Consider the following 20,458-nt stretch of genomic DNA (forward strand, 5'->3'; position numbering starts at 1 on the left):
TTAAATTAGGAAAAAAGAGGTAGAGGGATAGTTCCTGTCTCTTTAACCTTTTGAAAGAAAGAGGTTCTCAACCAGTTGTTATTATTTGCAACTAAGGCATAATTTCTTGGGAAGAGGCAGGGTACCTTAAAATGGAGCCTAAATTTTCCCACTTTATCCATCTGTCTAATAACTTTACTCATCTCTCAAGGTTCAGCTGTGAGGCACGACCATCTTCTCTGACCCTCAGCCATAGAGCCTGGTATAACTGTTCACTAAAGTCTTGATGGATGAATGAAATAGGCATATCCAATATTAGGGGAAAAAGAGGTGACCCAAGAATGAATAGGGTTGCACCTTTAGAATGAGCCGAGATACTAAGAATAAGGAATTCAGTTTCTCTAAGCATTAATTAGTAAAGCATTTCATCAGGAAGAGACAAGGAAATAGAGCTCTTGGCTAGGGCCTGTGATTCCTCCTTTGAACCAGTAATTTTAGAAATCTGAAGGAAGAAAAATAAACTGGAATGAATATGAATTCATGAACAGTTGCTGGTACAGAAGATAACTATGAGAAAGCCATTGTACGGTGGTGGCCCTTAGGGGAAATTATCTCCATCAGGTCCATGTCTGTTTCCCATCCCCATCCCCTAAGCTGCCAGTTGGCAGCCAAGACTATTCTTGTACAGTTCTGGTTCCTCTATTGGAAGAAAATGTCATACCATATAGAATTGTAATAAAGATTTAATTAAAATATCCTGCTAAGATTAAGACAAACACTTATTGGGTCCCTACAATGTGCCAGTCATTGTCATGTTAATTATCTCATGTTTTCATAAAACTTTATAATGTTATTACTGTTTAACAAATGAGAAATATACTCTAAGTAGTTAAATAACCCAAGTTTACACATTTAATCACATTCAGAATCCAGATTTAAACCCAGGACTTCTTTTTTTTTTTTTTGCGGTACGCGGGCCTCTCACTGTTGTGGCCTCTCCCGGCGCGGAGTACAGGCTCCGGACACGCAGGCCCAGCGGCCATGGCTCACGGGCTCAGCCGCTCCGCGGCATGTGGGATCCTCCCGGACCAGGGAACGAACCCATGTCCCCTGCATCGGCAGGCGGACTCTCAACCACTGCGCCACCAGGGAAGCCCTTTTTTTTTTTTTTGCGGTACGCGGGCCTTTCACTGTAGTGGCCTCTCCCGTGGCGGAGCACAGGCTCCGGACGCGCAGGCTCAGCGGCCATGGCTCACGGGCCTAGCCGCTCCGCGGCATGTGGGATCTTCCCGGACCGAGACATGAACCCGTGTCCCCTGCATCGTCAGGCGGACTCTCAACCACTGCACCACCAGGGAAGCCCCCCAGGACTTCTTAAATCCAAGGTCAGTTCAAAGAAGGCAATACATTACAGTGGTCAGCCAAAAGGAAGCATTCATAAATGCCATGCTTGCGCTATCACTTTGTTAAGGATATTTCATTTGGGTCCAACTCCCATACCATTCATTCGTTTATACCCAGATTCTGGTGAGAGATGGGAAATCTAAGGAATGGGTAACTGTAGACAAATTTGGGCTTAACATAGACAAAAAAATTTTAAATAAAACCTGGCCCTACTTTAAAACTTTCTCAGAAAGGGCATATTGGCAACCACCCCAAATTATACTAGAAGATACTTTATATACTTTTATCTTGGTTGTTTTAACTTTTAAAAGTTTAGGTATAATTTACATGCAATTAAATGATACAAACTAATTTACATACATATCCTTCCATGAGTTTTGACAAAGGCATAACCCATGTGACCTATCATTTTCCAGTGCCTCATTGATAGCATATAGAAATCCTGCAACCTTGCTGAATTCATTTATTCTAGTAGGAATATTTCTGTAGTTTCCTTAGAATTTTCTACATACACAATATTTTGTCTGCAAATAAAAACAGTTTAACCTCTTCCTTTCCAATCTGTATGCCTTTTGCTTGTTTATCTTGCCCTATTGCATGGGCTAATACCTCCAAAAGAATGTTGGAGAAGTGATAGGAACAGACATCCTTGCCTTATGCCTGATCTCAGGGGGCAAACATTCAGTCTTTGACCATTTAGTAGTAGTATTAGCTGTAGGTGTTTCATAGGTACCCCTTGTCAGATTGAGGAGACTTCCTTCTATTTCTAATATATTGAGTGTTTTTGTGAAGAACAGGTATTAAAATTTGTGAAATTTTTTTCCTCTATTGAGATAGTCAAAATTTTTCTCCTTTCTTCCATTGGTGTGATGAATTACATTGATTAATTTCCTAATATTAAAACAACCTTGCATTCCTAGAATAAAAAACCCTACTTGACTGTGATATGTTATCCTTTTTTTATTGACAGATTGAATTTGCTAATATTTTGTTAAGGGCTTTTGCATCTATGTTTACTAGAGATAGTGATCTGTGATTTTATTTTCTTATAATGTTCAACCTCATTCATATTTAAAGAAATTTAAATTAAAACTACACTGAGGTACAATTTCTAACCTATCTAAATAGTAAAAATTTTAAAGTACTATAAAAGATAACATTAGTGAGACTTTGAGAAAGCAGGTAGGTACTCATACATTGCTGGTGGGACTGCAGAATGGTACAAGCCTTATGGAGGGGAATTTTACAATATCTAACAAAATTAAAGGTACATGTACCTCTTGACCCAGCAATCTCATGTCTAGGAATTTACCCTGAAGGTACACTTTTTTTTTTTCTTTTTGCGGTACGCGGGCCTCTCACTGTTGTGGCCTTTCCCGTTGCGGGGCACAGGCTCCGGATGCGCAGGCTCAGCGGCCATGGCGCACGGGCCCAGCCGCTCCGCGGCATGTGGGATCTTCCTGGACCGGGGCACGAACACGTGTTCCCTGCATCGGCAGGCGGACTCTCAACCACTGCGCCACCAGGGAAGCCCCCTGAAGGTACACTTTTAACAGTATAAAAATACATATGCACAAGGATATTCACAACAGCATGTTTGTAATTGCAAAATACTAGAAATGACCCAAATGCCCATACATAGGGCAGTGGTTGAATATCTGTGGTACATCTACACAGTGAAGATGTAGCTGTAAAAAAGTAAAATTTAAAAATAGGAGCAAAATATTTATGATCTGTTTTCCAAAATATATTAAGTAAACAAAGCAAAATACAAAAGAGTATGCATAATAAATATACATATCTTTTTCTAAGAAGGAGAAATTTTTAAATATACATGATTATAATAATTTACAAAAAAAGAAACCAAGTTAAGTCAAACTGCAGTCTAATCAAATTGCTTACATACAGGGGTAGATAGATGGCAATGGGCTGGAAAGGAGATAAGGTGCTGAGCTGGAGTTGGAATGACCTTAATGGTAGCATTGGTAGTGTAATACTTCCCTGAGTATACTTCTTTGTATAGTTATAACTTTTAGACTTTTAGAACCATATTAATGTTTTATATACTCAAAAAAAAATAAATCAGCAAGGAAGTTGGATGGGAGCCTAACATGCAATACGAACAGACACAAATTAACCTGTGTTTTAAATGAATAATAATTGGGGCCATGGGGTGGGGGATTGGAGGGAGGACAAGCCCAAGCAACTTTTTTTTTACTTCTTATTTTTAAATAATTATAGATTCACAGGAAGTTGCAAAAACTAGTACAGAGGGGTCCTGTATACCCTTCACCCTCTTTCCCGTAGTGATTACATCTTGCATAACCATAACAGTATCACAAAAAGGAAATTGACATTGGTATAATCCACAGAACATATTCAGATTTCATCCATTTCACCTAGATTGTCCTCATTTGAGGGTAGTTCTATGTAATTTTATCACATTTGTAGCTTCATATAACCACCAGCACAATCAAGATATATGGAACTGTTCCATCACCACAAAGATCCCTTGTACTACCCTTTTACGGGTAACTATTCATCTTCTCCAACCCCTGGAAACCACTAGTCTGTCCAAGTAAGGTAAAACACAGTATCTGGACTTAATGCCCTCAGGCAAAAGACAAAATGAAGTGTAAGTAAATATTAAACTCTAGTTAGTAACTTTCTTTTTCACAGAAAGTATGAGTTAACAATTCAAAAACTATCTTATGTGTATTCTAGGATTAAACAAATAAATGTATTGTGGATAATGAGAGCCAAGTTTCTCACTGTCAGAGAAGAGAGTTACACATATGAAAAGGGGAAAGGATAGAAGGAACCCTGTGGTGCTGGATTGGAATTGGAGGTATCAACATGAACTTGTGGTTTCTAATAAATATAGATAGATATAGGAATAAATGTAGATGTGTGAATGAGTTTTATATATATATATAGAGAGAGAGAGAGAGAGAGTGTGTGTGTGTGTGTGTGTGTGTGTGTGTGTGAATTCATACGTCTGTTTCCTACCTTTACCCACTGAGAGAGCATAGAAACAATTACACCCTAGTAGCAGTGAGCACACCTAGTACTCAGATCTTTGTTTCTAAATACTAGTTTATACTAAAAGGAACCAGAGTTCTTTAAGGAAATGACTAATTCCAGAGCTGAGGTAAAGAAAAGTATAAAATGAGCCTAGAACATCTTGTTCCAGAAAGTGAGGAAATGTTCAAGGAATGTTCAGAGCATGTCAAAAGAAGCTTAAAGGGCTTCCACTGACTAAATCTGGGATAATTTGAGTACCAAATAAATATTGACAGTAGAACATTATAAACTGTGTAAAATAAGAATCCATGATTCTAATACTGATAGGAAGGAAGAAAATGGACTCTCTTCCTTATATTAGAAAGCCAGCTAATAAATATAAGAAGAAATGATGAATTAGGGGAAAAAATGCCATTTGGAAGCCATCATAATAAGAGTAAATTCAGGTATGAGTGCGTACTAAAATTGTGAAAGTTTGTGTACTCCAAGATATTTGCATAATCTCAAAGTATATTCTCACAAGATATTAATTATGAAGTGAAAAATAATAACTTTACTGTGGAGATACTACCATAGTCAAGTGATCAAAATTAACACCAGCAATGGGACAAATTGACATCATATGCCCCTTGATATGATACACACAACATTTTTGCAGTCCTCTTGCCAAAAAATGCATAACCTCAATCAAATCATGGGAAAACATCAGAGAAATCCCAAATGAGAAACATTCTATGAAAAAAACTGACCTGCACTTTTCCAAAATGTCAATGTCATGAAAGACAAAGCAAGATTGAGGAACTATTCCAGATCAAAGGACATTAGAAAACAGGCAACTGAATGAAATGTATAATCTGGGATTTTCTTTTGCTATTAATAGCATCATTAAGACAATTTAAAAAATCTGATTAAAGTCTATGCTTAATATAATAGTATTGCATTAAGATTAATTTTCTGATTTTTTTTATCATTGTACGTGGTTATCTTAGAGAATGTCCTTGTTTTTAGGAATTATACACTGCAAGTATTTAGGGATAAATGGGCATCATGTCTGCAACTTACTATCAAATAGTTTAGAGAAAAAAAATAGAAAGACAGTTATTAAGAAGGATAAAGAAGATATGGTAAATGTCTAACACTTGGGGAACCTGAGTGAAAAATACTAAGGGTATTTGGGAATTATTTGTACTATTCTTGCAGCTCTTCTCTGAGTATAAAAAAAAAGTTTAAAAAAAAAGGTATATTTATTGTAAACAGCATATAGTCAGATTTGCTTTTTTACGCAGCTGAAAATCCCTGCCTTTTAACTGGAGTTATTTATTCCATTTACATTTAATTTAATTATTAGTTTTATATCTGTCATCTTACTGTTTGTTTCCTATTTGTCCCTTTTGTTCTTTGTTCATTTTTACCTCCTTTTCTGCCTTCTTTTGGATTAATTATTTTCTATTATTCCATTTTATCTTTCCTAAGTCTTTTTAACTTTTTTAAATTAAAAATTTATTTTTACATAGTTGTAGATTCTTATGTAGTTGTAAGGAATAGTACAGAGAGATCACATGTACTCTTTACACAATTTTGCCCAATGGTAACATATTGCAAAACTTTAGTGCATGTATCACAACCAGGATATCAAGAATGGATTTCCCTGGTGGCGCAGTGGTTAAGAATCCACCTGCCAATGCAGGGGACACAGGTTTGAGCCCCGGTCTGGGAAGATCCCACATGCCGCAGGGAAACTAAGCCTGTGAGCCTCAACTACTGAACCTGCACTCTAGAGCCCGTGAGCCACAACTACTGAGCCCACGTGCCGCAACTGCTGAGGCCTGCGTGCCTAGAGCCCGTGCTCCGCAACGAGAGAGGCCACCGCAATAAGAAGCCCGCACACTGCAACAAAGAGTAGCCCCCACTCACAGCAAATAGAGAAAGCCCGTGTGCAGCAACCCAATGCAGCCAAAAATAAAAATAAATAAAATAAAAATTTTTTCAATTTTTAAAAATAAAAACAAAGAATGATAGAAGCCAAGATAGAGAACATTTCCATAGTCATAAGGATTATTCATTTTGCCCTTTTAGAACTATACCCTCCCACCGCCAGCCCTTCTTAACCCTTGGCAACTACTAGTCTATTTTTCATTTTTATAGTTTTGTCATTTCAAGATATTGTATAAGTGGAATCATACAGTACGTAAAGTTTGGGGACTGGCTTTTTCACTTAGCATAAACCTCTGGAGATCCATTCAGGTTGTTGTATCTATTAATAGTTGATTATTTTTTATTGCTGAATAGTATTCCATAGTGTGGGTGTACCTTTGATTTTTTTTCTTTAACAATTTACCTCCTGAAGGATATCTGTCTCGTTACCAGTTTGGGGCTATTATGAATAAAACTTCTATAAACATTCATGTACAAATTTTTGAATAAATGTAAGTCTTCATTTCTATGGAATAAGTGCCAAGGAGTACAATTTTTGTATTATATAGTAGTTACTTATTTAATTTTTTTAAGAAACTGCCAAACTGTTTCCTTGAGTGGTTGTACGGTTTTACATTCCCCCCAGCAGTATATGAGTGATCCAGTTTCTCTGCATCCTGGCCAGCATTTGGTGTTGTTACTGTTTTTTATTTTAGCCATTCTGATAGGTGTGTAGTAGATTCTCATTGTGATTTTCATCTTCATTTCTCTGATGGCTAATGAAGTTGAACATCTTTTCATGTGCTTAATACCATCTGTATAACATCTTCACTAAAATATTTTTTTCTCATGTTCTAAATAGATTGTTTGCTTTTTTACTGAGTTTGGTTTTTTTTAATAGATCTTTATTGGAATATAATTACTTCACAATACTGTGTTAGTTCTGTTGCACAGTGAAGCGAATAGCCATATGCATACACATGTCCCCATATCCCTTCCCTCTTGAGCCTCCCTCCCATCCCCCCTCTAGGTCATCGTAAAGCACCGAGACGATCTCCCTGTGCTATGCTGCTGCTTCCCACCAGCCAACTATTTTACATTTGGTAGTGTATGTATGTCAATGCTACTCTCACTTTGCCCTCCCACCCCATGTCCTAAAGTCCATTTTCTATGTCTATCTCTTTATTCCTGCCCTGCAACTAGGTTCATTGGTACCTTTTTTTTTTCTTAGATTCCATATATATGTGTTAGCATATGGTATCTGTTTTTCTTTTTCTGACTTACTTCACTCTGTATGAGAGACTCTAGGCCCATCCACCTCACTACAGATAACTCAATTTTGTTTCTTTTTATGGCTGAGTAATATTCCATTGTGCATATGTGCCACATCTTCCTTACCCATTCATCTGTCGATGGACATTTAGGTTGGTTCCATGTCCTGGCTATTGTAAATAGTGCTGCAATGAACACTGGTACATGTCTCTTTTTGAATTATGGTTTTCTCAGGGTATATGCCCAGTAGTGGGATTGCTGGGTCATATGGTAGTTCTCTTTTTAGTTTTTTAAGGAACCTGCATACTGTTCTCCATAGTGGCTGTATCAATTTACATTCCCACCAACAGTGCAGGAGGATTCCCTTTTCACCACACCCTTTCCAGCATTTATTTTTTCTAGATTTTTTGATAATGGCCATTCTGATCAGCGTGAGGTGATACCTCATTGTAGTTTGTTTTTGGTTTTTTTTTGCAGTACACGGGCCTCTCACTGTTGTGGCCCCTCCCGTTGCGGAGCACAGGCTCCGGACGCGCAGGCTCAGCAGCCATGGCTCACAGGCCCAGCCGCTCCACGGCATGTGGGATCTTGCCGGACCGGGGCATGAACCCGTGTCCCTTGCATCGGCAGGCAGACTCTCAACCACTGCGCCACCAGGGGAGCCCCTCATTGTAGTTTTGATTTGCATTTCTCTAATAATTAGTGATGTTGAGCATCTTTTCATGTGCCTCTTGGCCATCTGTATGAAATGTCTATTTAGGTCTTCCACCCATTTTTTAACTGGATTGTTTGGTTTTTTTCATATTGAGCTCCATGAGCTGTTTGTATATTTTGGAGACTAATCCTTTGTTGTTTCATTTGCAAATATTATTTTCTCCCATTCTGAGGGTTGTCTTTTTGTCTTGGTTATGGTTTCCTTTGCTGTGCAAAAGCTCTTAAGTTTAAGTCCCATTTGTTTATTTTTGTTTTTATTTCTGTTACTCTAGGATATGGGTCAAAAAGATCTTGCTGTGGTTTATGTTAAAGAGTGTTTTTCCTATGTTTTCCTCTAAGAGTTTTATAGTGTCTGGCCTTATGTTTAAGTGTTTAATCCATATGGAGTTTATTTTTGTGTATGGTGTTAGGTAGTATTCTAATTTTATTCTTTTACACGTAGCTGTCCAGTTTTCCCAGCATCACTTATTGAAGAGGATGTCTTTTCTCCATTGTATGTTCTTGCCTCCTTTGTCGTAATTAGGTGCCCATATATGCATGGGTTTATCTCTGGGCATTCTATCCTGTACCATTGATATATATTTCTGTTTTTGTGCCAGCACCATACTGTCTTGATTACTGTAGCTTTGTAGTATAGTTTGAAGTTGGGGAGCCTGATTCCTCCAACTCCATTTTTCTTTCTCAAGATTCCTTGGCTATTCAGAGTCTTTTGTGTTTCCATACGAATTGTAAGGTTTTTTGTTCTAATTCTGTGAAAAATGCCATTGGTAGTTTGATAGGGATTGCATTGAATCTGTAGATTGCTTTAGGTAGTATAGTCATTTTCACAATATTGATTCTTCCAATCCAAGAACATGATATATTTCTCCGTTTATGTCATCTTTGATTTCTTTCGTCAGTGTTTTATAGTTTTCTGAGTGCAAGTCTTTTACCTCCTTAGGCAGGTTTATCCCTAGGTATTTTATTCTTTTTGTTGCAATGGTAAATGGGAGTGTTTTCTTAGTTTCTGTTTCTGCTTTTTGTTGTTGGTGTATAGGAATGCCAGAGATTTCTGTACATTAATTTTGTATCCCGCAACCTTACCAAATTCATTGATTAGTTCTAGTAGTTTTCTGGTGGCATCTTTAGGATTTTCTATGTATAGCATCATGTTATTGGCAAACAGTGCCAATTTGTATTCCTGTTGTTTCTTTTTCTTCTCTGATTGCTGTGGCTAGGACTTCCAAAACTATGTTGAATAAGAGTGGTGAGAGTGGACATCCTTGTCTTCTTCCTGATCTTAGTGGAAATGCTTTGAGTTTTTCACCATTGAGTATGATGCTTGCTGTGGGTTTGTCATATATGGCCTTTATTATGTTGAGGTAGGTTCCCTCTATGCCCATTTTCTGGAGAGTTTTTATCATAAATTGGTGTTGAATTTTGTCAAAAGCTTTTTCTGCATCTATTGAGATGATCATATGGTTTTTATTCCTTAATTTGTTAATGTGGTGTACCATTATTGATTGATTTGCATATATTAAAGAATCCTTGCATCCCTGGGATAAATCCCACTTGATCATGGTGTATGATCCTTTTAATGTGCTGTTGGGTTCTGTTTACTAGTATTTTGTTCAGGATTTTTTTTGGAAGAGTTTGAGAAGGATTGGTGTTAGCTCTTCTCTAAATGTTTGATAGAATTCGCCTGTGAAGCCATCTGGTCCTGGACTTTTGTTTGTTGGAAGATTTTAAATTACAGTTTCAATTTCATTACTTGTGATAGTTCTGTTTATATTTTCTAATTCTTCCTGGTTCAGTCTTGGAAAATTGTACCTTTCCAAGAATTTGTCCGTTTCTTCATGGTTGTCCATTTTATTGGCATATAGTTGCTTGTAGTAGTCTCTTACGATGCTTTGTATTTCTGCGGTGTCTGTTGTAACTTCTCCTTTTTCATTTCTAATTTTATTGATTTGCGTCCTCTCCCTTTTTTTCTGGATGAGACTGACTAAGGGTTTATCAATTTTGTTTTTCTCAAAGAACCAGCTTTTAGTTTTATTGATCTTCGCTATTGTTTTCTTCATTTCTATTTCATTTATTTCTGCTCTCATCTTTATGATTTCTTTCCTTCTACTGACTTTGGGTTTTCTTTGTTCTTCTTTCTCTAGCTGTTTTAAGTATAGAGTTAGATTGTTTATTTGAGATTTTTCTTGTTTCTTGTAGTGAGATTGTATTGCTATAAACTTCTCTCTTAGAACTGCTTTTGCTGCATCGCATAGGTTTTGGGTTGTCGTGTTTTCATTGTCATTTGTTCCTATGTATTTTTTTATTTCTTCTTTGATTTCTTCAGTGATCCCTTGGTTATTTAGTAGTGCACTGCTTAGCCTCCATGTATTTGTGTTTTTTACAGTTTTTTTCCTGTGATTGATTTCCAGTCTCATGGCATGTGGTCAGAAAAGATGCTTGATGTGATTTCAATTTTCTTAAATTTTCCGAGGCTTGATTTGTGACCAAAGATGTGATCTATCCTGAAGAATGTTCCATGTGCACTTGAGAAGAAAGTGTATTCTGCCACGTTTGGTTGGAATGTTGTATAAATATCAGTTAGATCTGCCTGGTCTATTGTGTCATTTAAAGTTTGTGTTTCCTTATTTATTTTCTGTTTGGATGATCTGTCCATTGGTGTAACTGGGGTGTTAAAGTCCCCTACTATTATTGTGTTACTGTCGATTTCTCCTTTCATGGTTGTTAGCATTTGCCTATGTATTGAGGTGCTCCTATGCTGGGTGAATATATATTTATAATTGTTATATCTTCTTCTTGGATTGATCCTTTGATCATTATGTAGTGTCCCTCCTTGTCTGTTGTAACATCTTTTTCCATCCCTTCACTTTCAGTCTGTATATGTCCCTAGATGTGAAGTAGGTCTCTTGTAGACAGCATATATATGGGTCTTGTTTTTGTATCCATTCAGCCAGTCTGTGTCTTTTGGTTGGGGCATTTAATAATCAAGGTTATTATCGATATGTATGTTCCTATTACTATTTTCTTAACTGTTTTGGGTTTGTTTCTGTGGGTCTTTTTCTCCTCTTGTGCTTCCCGCTTGGAGAAGTTTCTTTAGCGTTTGTTGTAAAGCTGGTTTGGTGGTGCTGAATTTTCTCTTAGCTTTTCCTTGTCTGAAAAGCTTTTGACTTCTCCATTGAATCTGAATGAGATCCTTGCTGGGTAGAGTAATCTAGGTTGTAGGTTTTTCTCTTTCATCACTTTAAGTATATCCTGCCACTCCCTTCTGGCCTGCAGAGTTTCTGCTGAAAAATCAGCTGATAACGTTATGGGGATTCCTTTATATGTTATTTTTTGTTTTTCCCTTGCTGCTTTTAATATTTTTCTTTGAATTTAATTTTTGTTAGTTTGAATAATATGTGTCTTGGTGTGTTTTTCCTAGGGTTTATCCTGTATGGGACTCTCTTTGCTTCTTGGACTTAAGTGACTCTTTCCCATGTAACGGAAGTTTTCAACTATAATCTCTTCAGATATTTTCTCAGACCTTTTCTTTTTCTCTTCTTCTTCTGGGACCCCTATAATTCGAATGTTGGTGTGTTTAGTGTTGTCCCAGAGGTCTCTGAGATTGTCTTCAATTCTTTTCATTCTTTTTTCTTTATTCTGCTCCTCGACAGTTATTTCCACCATTTTGTCTTCCAGCTCACTTACTCGTTCTTCTGCCTCAGTTATTCTGTTACTGATTCCTTCTGCTGTATTTTTTATTTCAGTTATTGTGGTGTTCATCTCTGTTTGTTCTTTATTTCTTCTAGACCTTTGTTAAACATTTCTTGTATTTTCTCAGTCTGTGCCTCCATTCTGTTTCCGAGATTCTGAATCATCATTACTATCATTACTTTGAATTCTTTTTCAGGTAGATTGCCTATTTCCTCTTCACATTTTTGGTCTTGTAGGTTTTTACCTTGCTCCTCCATCTGTGACATATTATTTTGCCGTCTCATTTTTTTAAATTTTTTTATGAGTGGGACTGTGTTCTTGTCTTACTGGTTGTTTGGCCTGAGGCTTCCAACACTGGGGTTTGTAGGCTACTGTGTAGAGCTGGGTCTTGGTGCTGAGATGAGGAACTCCGTGAGACCTCATTCCAATGAAGACTCCCTGGGGTCTAAGGTTCTCTGTTAGTCCAGTGGTTCGGACTCAGAACTCCCACCGCAGGAGCTTTGTCCTTACCCTGGCAGGCTCATGAACCAAGATCCCACAAGCTGCCTGGGGTGGCAAAAAAATAAAACACAATAACAAAGTAAAAAATAAAATTAGACTAGGAAACTAACAGATATGTTAGGAAGACTATAAAAATAAAAATATAGATGAATCAACAACCGGAAGGTACAACAGTACCACAGTAGTAAAAAAGAGGAGGGAAAAAAAAGGGGGGTGGGGGAGGAGGCTTTGGCTGCAGAGGGCAGGGCCTAAGCAAGGGTGAGGTTTGGGTAGTGGGTGGGGCCAATGCTCAGGACCCACAGGGCTGGAACAGGCCCTGGGGGCTGTGGGGGATGGGGCTTAGGCTCAAGGAGCAGAAGGGGCCCAGGCGTGCCCCCCACTCCTGGTCTGAGAGGGCAGGGGACTTCACCTGGGAGCCCAGCAGGCTTCCTGGGCTCAAGTGGGTGTGACAAACGCCCTCCTCTCCTCTCCTGCTCCTCCAGTCTGGGAGGGCCCCTCCCCCCTGCCTCTCCTGATCTCCCCTCCTCCCTCCTATGCCCTCAAGGACCTACATATTTGGAGGGCAGGGGACAGGCCTGGGATCTCAGCAGGCTCCCCATACCGAGTGAGAGGGGCAATCGCCCTCCGCTCATCCCCCACTCCTCCCAGATGGCTCCTCCCAACTGCCTCTCCTGATCTCCCTGCCTCCCTCCTATGCCCCCAGGACCCATGCAGCCTGGATGGGGCTTTGGAGGGGGGGGGGGGGGTACAGGACTGGGAGCTCAGCAGGCTCCCTGGCCCAGACGGGCCAGGCAATCGCCCTCCCTCCTCTCCTGCTCTTCCTGGAGAGTCCCTCCCGCCTGCCTCTCCTGATCTCCCTGGCCTCAGGGATGCCGATCCTGTCTGGCTTACACTTCTCCTCCCCCATCAGTCCCCCTGCATCCTACCGGTTCACTTTGGGGTTCCTCCCATCTCCTTGGGCATCAGAGTCCCCCACCAGCGGCCGGCAGGCGCCCTAGTTGCAGGGAGAAGCTAACTCCACATCTTCCCACATCTCCATCTTGACTCTGCTCTCCTACTGTTGACTTTTAAGAGTCTTTATATATTCTAGATACAATCCTTTTTCAGATCTGTAGTTTGCAAATATTTTCTCCCATTCTGTAGTTTGTCTTTTCATCCTCTTTAACAAGGTCTTTCAAAAAGCAAGTTTTAAATTTTAATGAAGTCCAGCTTATCAGCTTTTTCTTTTAAGGAAAATGCTTTTGTGCCAAAGATTCCTTAGGATTGTCTTGTGTAGACCATCATGTCATCTGCAAATAGGGAAAGTTTTATTTCTTTTTTTCCAATCAGTATGCCTTTTATTGCCTTACTGCACTGGCTAGAACTTCCAGTACTATGTTGAATAGCAGTGATGAAAGCAGACACCTTTGTTCATGATCTAGGGGAAAGCATTCAGTTCATTAATTATTGATTAATTAAAATATGAGTTCAAGGCTTCCCTGGTGGCGCAGTGGTTGAGAGTCGACCTGCCAATGCAGGGGACACAGGTTCGTGCCCTAGTCCGGGAAGATCCCACATGCTGCGGAGCGGCTAGGCCCGCGAGCCATGGCCACTGAGCCTGCGCGTCTGGAGCCTGTGCTCCGCCACGGGAGAGGCCACAACAGTGAGAGGCCCGTGTACTGCAAAAAAATATATATATATGAGTTCACCATTAATTATTATGCCAGCTATAAGTTTTTTTGTAGATATTCATTAATAAGTTGAAGAAGTTCCCTTCTATTCCTAGTTTTCTCAGTTTTTATCATGAGCAGGTATTGAATTTTATCACATGCTTTTTCAGCAAATGTTTTACTTTTTTTAATGGTTGCTCTTGGAATTACAATATGCATTCTTAACTTACTAGAGTCTGCCTTGAATTAATATTATATCATAACATGTAATGTAAGAAGCTTATAACTGTGTATTTCCATTTACCCCACTCCCATCCTCTGTGCTATTGTTGTCATACATTTTACTCCAGGATGGGATCATATTTTTGCTTTAAACATTTAGTTGTTTTTAAAAAAATTTCAGAGATATGGGACGGAAAGTCTTTATACTACCTAACTGTGATATTATGACCTATAATAAGAAATATATATATTTGATCTTCATCCTGTTCCTGGCACAGAGCTCTTTTGGAGTTTTATAAGTGATAAGAGTGATCAAGTTATCTTTGTTATGTTAGTGAGGGGTCTTTCAGAAAGCATTTGGTGACCTACGGATAGGAGCTGGTTGCCAGGGGAACCATGTAATTAGAGAGTTGGGACTCCAACCCTCCACTCCCAGCCCTCCCCCCACCCCACCCCCACGTCTTGGGGATGGGCAGGGGCTGCAGGTTGAGTTCAATTACCAATGGCCAATGATTTAATCAGTCATGCCTATCTAATGCAGCTTCCTTGAAAACCCAAAAGGCCTGGGTTCAGAGAGCTTCCAGGTTGGTAAACAGGTGGAGATGCCTGTAGAGTGATGTACCCAGAGAGCATGGAAGGGCCTCACCCTTTCCCCATACCTTATGCATCTCTCCCATTTGGCTGTTCTTGAGTTATATCCTTTTATAATAAACTGGTAATCTAGTAAGTAAAGTGTTTCTCTGAGTTCTGTGTGCCACTGTAACAAATTAATCAAACCTAAGATGGGTTTCTGGGAACCTTCGATCTATAGCTAAGTGGTTCAGAAGCACACAGGTCAACAACCTGGACTTTCCAATTGGCACCTGAAGAGAGAGTGGGAGGGCAGTCTTGTAGGATTGAGCCCTTAACCTGTGGGATCTGACGCTATGGTAAATAGTGTCAGAATTGAGTTAATTGCTTAGTGGTGCTGAAATAAAACACACATCAGATCCACATAGCTACCATTTTGGGTGCTCTTCTTTCTTTGTTGAAGATCCAAGTTCCATTTGGTATCATTTCTCTTCCACCTAAAGAACTTAACCTCAATTAACATTTTTTGTAGTGCAGGTCTACCGTAATGAATTCTCTCAGCTTTTGTTTATCTGGAAATGTTTTTATTTTACCTTCATATATGAATGGTGTTTTTACTTGATATGAGTTCTAGATTGATAGGTATTTTTAATTTATTTTAAAGATGTTCCATTTTCTTCTGGCTTGCTGATGAGAAGTCATTAGAATTTCTTACTTTTGTTCCCTTATATGCCATGTGTCTTTTTTCTCTGGCTGCTTTTTTTTGTTTTCAGCAATTTGATTATTATAACTAGGTGTGGTTTCCTTTATGTTTATCCTGCTTGGGGTTTATTGAGATTCTGGAATCTGTGAGTTGATATTTTTGATCAATTTTTGAAATATCTTGGCCATTATTTTTTGCCCCAAACTTTCATCTTCTGGGAATTCAAGTACATATACATTAAGCTGTATGACACTGTTCCACAGAACACTGAGGATCTGGTGTTTTCTACTGTTGTTGTTTTGTTTTATTTTGTTTTGACTTGTCTTTTTTTTTCTCTTTTTCACTTTGGATAGTCTTCATGCTCCCTGATCTTTTCTTTTGTGGTGCCCAATTGTTGTTAAGCCTATCCAGTGATTTTTTTTTTTCAGGTATTGTGTTTTTCAGCTCTAGAGTCTCCATTTGGTTCATTGTTATAGTGTCCATTTCTCTCTGCTAAGTGTCCCCATCTAATCACTGATTATATATATTCTTGGTTAGTTGGTCGGCTGGTTGGTTGGTTGGTTGGTTAATTTTGAACATATTTATAATAGCTGTTCTAAAGTCCTTGTCTACTAATTCCAACATCTGTATCAACTCTTAGCCTGTTTCTATGGACATTTTGCTCCTGGTTATGAATCACATTTTCCTGCTTTTTCCCCTGTCTAATAATTTTTTATTGTGTGCTGAACATTATGAATGCCACATTGTTGAGAGTCTGAAATTTGCTGACTTCCTTTAAAGAGTATTGAGTTTCATTCTTGCAGACAGTGATTTACTGGCAGATTAGCTTTCTCCTTTTAAGCCTTGTTTCTAGGATTTGTAAGGGTGTTCTAAATCAACCCTTCTTAAGATACTAGTCTTGTAGCTTAGTCTTTCTGGGGTTGCACCTGAATGCCCAACATGTTCAATGAGATCTCTCCTCTAGCTCATTGAAACCCCATGTCTTTCAGCACTGGGTACTCTCCCGAATTCCCAGTCAGCTTATAGCTCCTCACTAGCTGTTCTCTCCCAGGCTTTTGGATCTTCTCCCTGTCCGTGTGCCAAGGGGGCCCCTTACACATATTTCTTGAGCTCCCTCTTCTTTGACACAAATTCCAGCCACCTCAGCTCTACTGAACTCCAGTCTCTGTTTGCTCTGCCCAGCAAGCCCACTGCTTTCTGTTTGGGACCCACACTTTCCTCTGCCTTAGTTAGAAAGTGCCCCCAGCAAGAAATCTGGGGTAAACATGGGGTTCACCACCTTTGTTTCCCTTCTCTCAAGAATAATAGTCATTTGTAGTAGCTTGTCCAATGCCTGAAAATAGTTATTTCATATATTTTGTACAGGTTTATAATTATTGATAACAGGAGAGTAAATCCAATACCAGCTATACTTGCTAAGGCTGGATCTGGATGTTAGCCTTCCTCTGTATCTTGTTTTTAAATTTTGAATTTGAATTGCTATAGATAATTGTACCTCCATTTCCTACTATGTCCAATACATTAAAATTACTTTCTTGTCCCTTGGATATTTCTGGGTTTGCCATTTTGGGTTATAAAACCAGGACAAATGCAGGCCCTGGAATAAAAATTGGAAGAGAAAATACAGTTTGAAATAAAAAGTTATTAAAAAGGAAAACTGTCTTGTGAAAGTAATAGGCCAAATACAGAGTAGAAATTAAACTTTAAAAGAATTGGGGGAATATCTTATAAATGTAATAATTTGGAGTCCTTTGTATTAAAAAAGAAAATTTGTCAGAGGAGGTATAGAATCGTACTTAAAAAAAAGACACACATTAAAGAGATAAAATGGGGCTTCCCTGGTGGCGCAGTGGTTAAGAATCCACCTGCCAATGCAGGGGACACGGGTTCGAGCCCCGGTCCGGGAAGATCCCACATGCCGCAGAACAACTAAGCCCATGTGCCACAACTACTGAGGCTGCGCTCTACAGCCCGTGAGCCACAACTACTGAGCCTGCGTGCCACAACTGCTGAAGCCCACGTGCTACAACTACTGAAGCCCGTGTGCCCAGAGCCCGTGCTCTGCAGCAAGAGAAGCCACCGCGATGAAAAGCCCGCGCACCGCAAAGAAGAGTAGCCTACGCTCGCCGCAACTAGAGAAAGCTCGCGTGCAGCAACGAAGACCCAACACAACCATAAATAAATAAATATATTTTTTTAAAAAAGAGAGATAAAATGGATTTTCACAAATATTACAGACTTTTTAAAACTTTTGAATGGTAAGAAGCAGAGGTTTTAAAGTATTTATTCTGCTTTTTTACCCTTGCTTTTACACAAATAATACCTGTGCCTGGTGGAACAGCAACGGGAAAGGGGAAAAAAGAAAATAAAAATGAATAGATACTTTGTTATTTATCATTTTTATAAGTGACAGTGGCACAAAGAGCACCCTGTTTTTCCAGATGTTGCAAAACTGCAAAGGGGCAGTTGTAGAAGAAAGAACTCTGAGATCTAGAGCTAGCTCTGTTGCTGCCATCTCCTTATCTGCTCATGAGCCGTCTATTCCTCAGAACTGCTATGACAAGCAGACCTGGCAAGAACCACCAAACAAACCTTCAGGCAAAAACCTTCAGGCAGTCCAGAGATTCACCCTGTGCATCTGAGATTCATAACTTTTTTTTTTTTGGAAGCTGACATTGCTTTTAGAACAATGAGTTTGATTCACCTTTCTGAAGCACAGCCCCCGTTTTACAGCTATCCCGCTCAGAAGCCTCTGAATGTGCTCCAACCCACCCTCGCTGGCCAAGCCCTGCCCTGCACAGAGTGACAAAGTCAAGGGCCAGAGTCCCTCTGGGACTCTTAAGTCCTAGACTTGAAATTTAAGAAGGCTGCAGTGCCCCAGCTATGACTTTTACTTCTTTGTTTTTACCCATGTTTAACCCTGCACTGAAATGCCTCCTGCCTCGGGCCTTCTTTACTCCTAGACCACCGTCAGCAGCGCCACCTCCTCCATACGAAGGCTGCTTCCAGCCCCTTGATCAAATGTGCTCTCTTCTCTGTGTCTCTAGAGCGCCACAGGCACCTCGCATACGTGTACACTTGCCCTGCGCTTTATGTAGGTTTCCTGTTGCATACTTCTTGCCCCTGTTCAACTATCAGCTTTTTGAGAGCAATATCCTCTTTTATTTCTCTTATTATTCCTTGTTTCTGCCAAACAGTACCTGGCACATTATGGCCATTCAGAAATATGTAATCTCATGATTAATTCTCTTGGTTACAGTATGATATAATTCTTCTTAACGTGTCCTAAACTAGTCTTTTTCAAATATCAAAGACTTTCCCTCTTTCTGACAGTTGCAAATTTATGAACAAATCCATTTCTGCCCTGTCCACAAGCTTTGTGATTTTGTAGGCCTTCACTGTATTCCTTCTTAGCCTTCTCTGGATTAGGGCAAAGGTTAGAGCATTCAGGGAGAATTGTGGTGTATGTTCCGTGAAACAATAATTGTGATAGTGAACTCTCTCTATCTCTTCTCCACACAGAGAGATGTTCTTTACTACCATGGAGAGCCACCTTCTGCGCTGCAAAGTGCTGGAAATCATATTCCTCCACAGCTGTGAGACACCCACCCGCCTGCCCTTGTCTCTGGCCCAGGCCCTCTATTTTCTGAACAATTCCACATCACTGCTCAAGTGTCAGGTACATTTTTCCCTATTTCAGTTCCAGGCCTAGAACACCTTTTCCTTAATCCTTGATTAAGTAAATTATGTAAACGTGTAAAAGTGTTTTACACTTTTTTACATTATGTAAAAGTGACTTGAAAACTGTACAAAACCTCTAACTGAGGAAGGCATTTATTACCAATTGCTTTTACTATCTCTGCAGTCAGATAAAACCCAGTGGCAGACATGGGATGAACTGGTTGAGCATCTACAGTTTCTGTTATCCAGTTACCAACATGTTTTAAGAGGTAAGGAGCATTTGGTCACAAACCAGATGGTGTGGGAGTCTCACAGTGGACATTATTATGAATTAAAGTTACATAAGGGACTCTAATTTGTTAGCTTCAGTAAACCATTGTTCCTTGGTGTAACTGTGAGGAACAAGGAAGGACATAGCCGGAATCACTGCTGTGAAACAGAAGAATTCACATAGTATTTTTGTTATGGCAGATACTACAGTGGTCCTCACAGTTATTAGGCTGTGCAGGTAAACAAAAGTCATCCTAACATGAGAAGGATTTAGTAATGACCTGATTTGGCCCTGGCATCTTTCCGTGGCCTATCACTGCAGCGTCTTTGTTGGGTTGATTGCTCACTGACTCGGACATTGTAAATATCCGTCAATATGATGCAAATACAGAGCAAATCAGTGGCAAAGTAAAAATGTACATCTTGCAAAAGTTGTAAGACACTCTTAAGTCTGTGAAAGTGGCTCTGCTCTAGTCACAGGCAAAGCCAGTGATCCGTGAGGATCTGGAAAAGTTAGACTAATTAACACTCAGGGGGCAAATATTGACAAGGATAATGATGGAATAGCTGCTTCAAATAAGAATGATTTGATTAGCCAAGGATTAATGTGGTCCCTGGGGAAACTAATGTAATTATTAATTACATAAGGAAAGATAGTAAGTTTTCAGGGGAGAAAACTGACATGCCTCTTGATGTGATACCCTGAGAAGGACACCTCATCACTTATGTAGTGTTCTTGCCAAAAATTCATGACCTGAATCTAATCAGAAGGAAGCATCAGACAAACCCAGATTGAAGGGCTTTTACAAAGTACCTGGCCTGTACTTTCAAAAGTCACAATGTCTTAAAAACAAAGAAAGACTGA

General features: G+C 39.4%; 1 protein-coding gene across 2 annotated transcripts in view; it reads left to right on the forward strand.

Moving 5' to 3' along the window:
- SIMC1 (SUMO interacting motifs containing 1) overlaps positions 1 to 20,458 on the forward strand; it is a 98,411-nt gene that overhangs the window by 71,398 nt on the left and 6,555 nt on the right. For both annotated transcript variants that reach the window (XM_029217402.1, XM_029217403.1), the window contains 2 exons: positions 19,165 to 19,321; positions 19,508 to 19,592. In XM_029217402.1, coding sequence (XP_029073235.1) covers positions 19,165 to 19,321; positions 19,508 to 19,592 — 242 coding nt within the window. The remainder of the gene's footprint in view (positions 1 to 19,164; positions 19,322 to 19,507; positions 19,593 to 20,458) is intronic.

This window comes from Monodon monoceros, unplaced genomic scaffold, assembly GCF_005190385.1.
Source record: "Monodon monoceros isolate NGI ecotype Baffin Bay Population unplaced genomic scaffold, NGI_Narwhal_1 Super_Scaffold_12, whole genome shotgun sequence".
NCBI lineage: Eukaryota > Metazoa > Chordata > Mammalia > Artiodactyla > Monodontidae > Monodon > Monodon monoceros.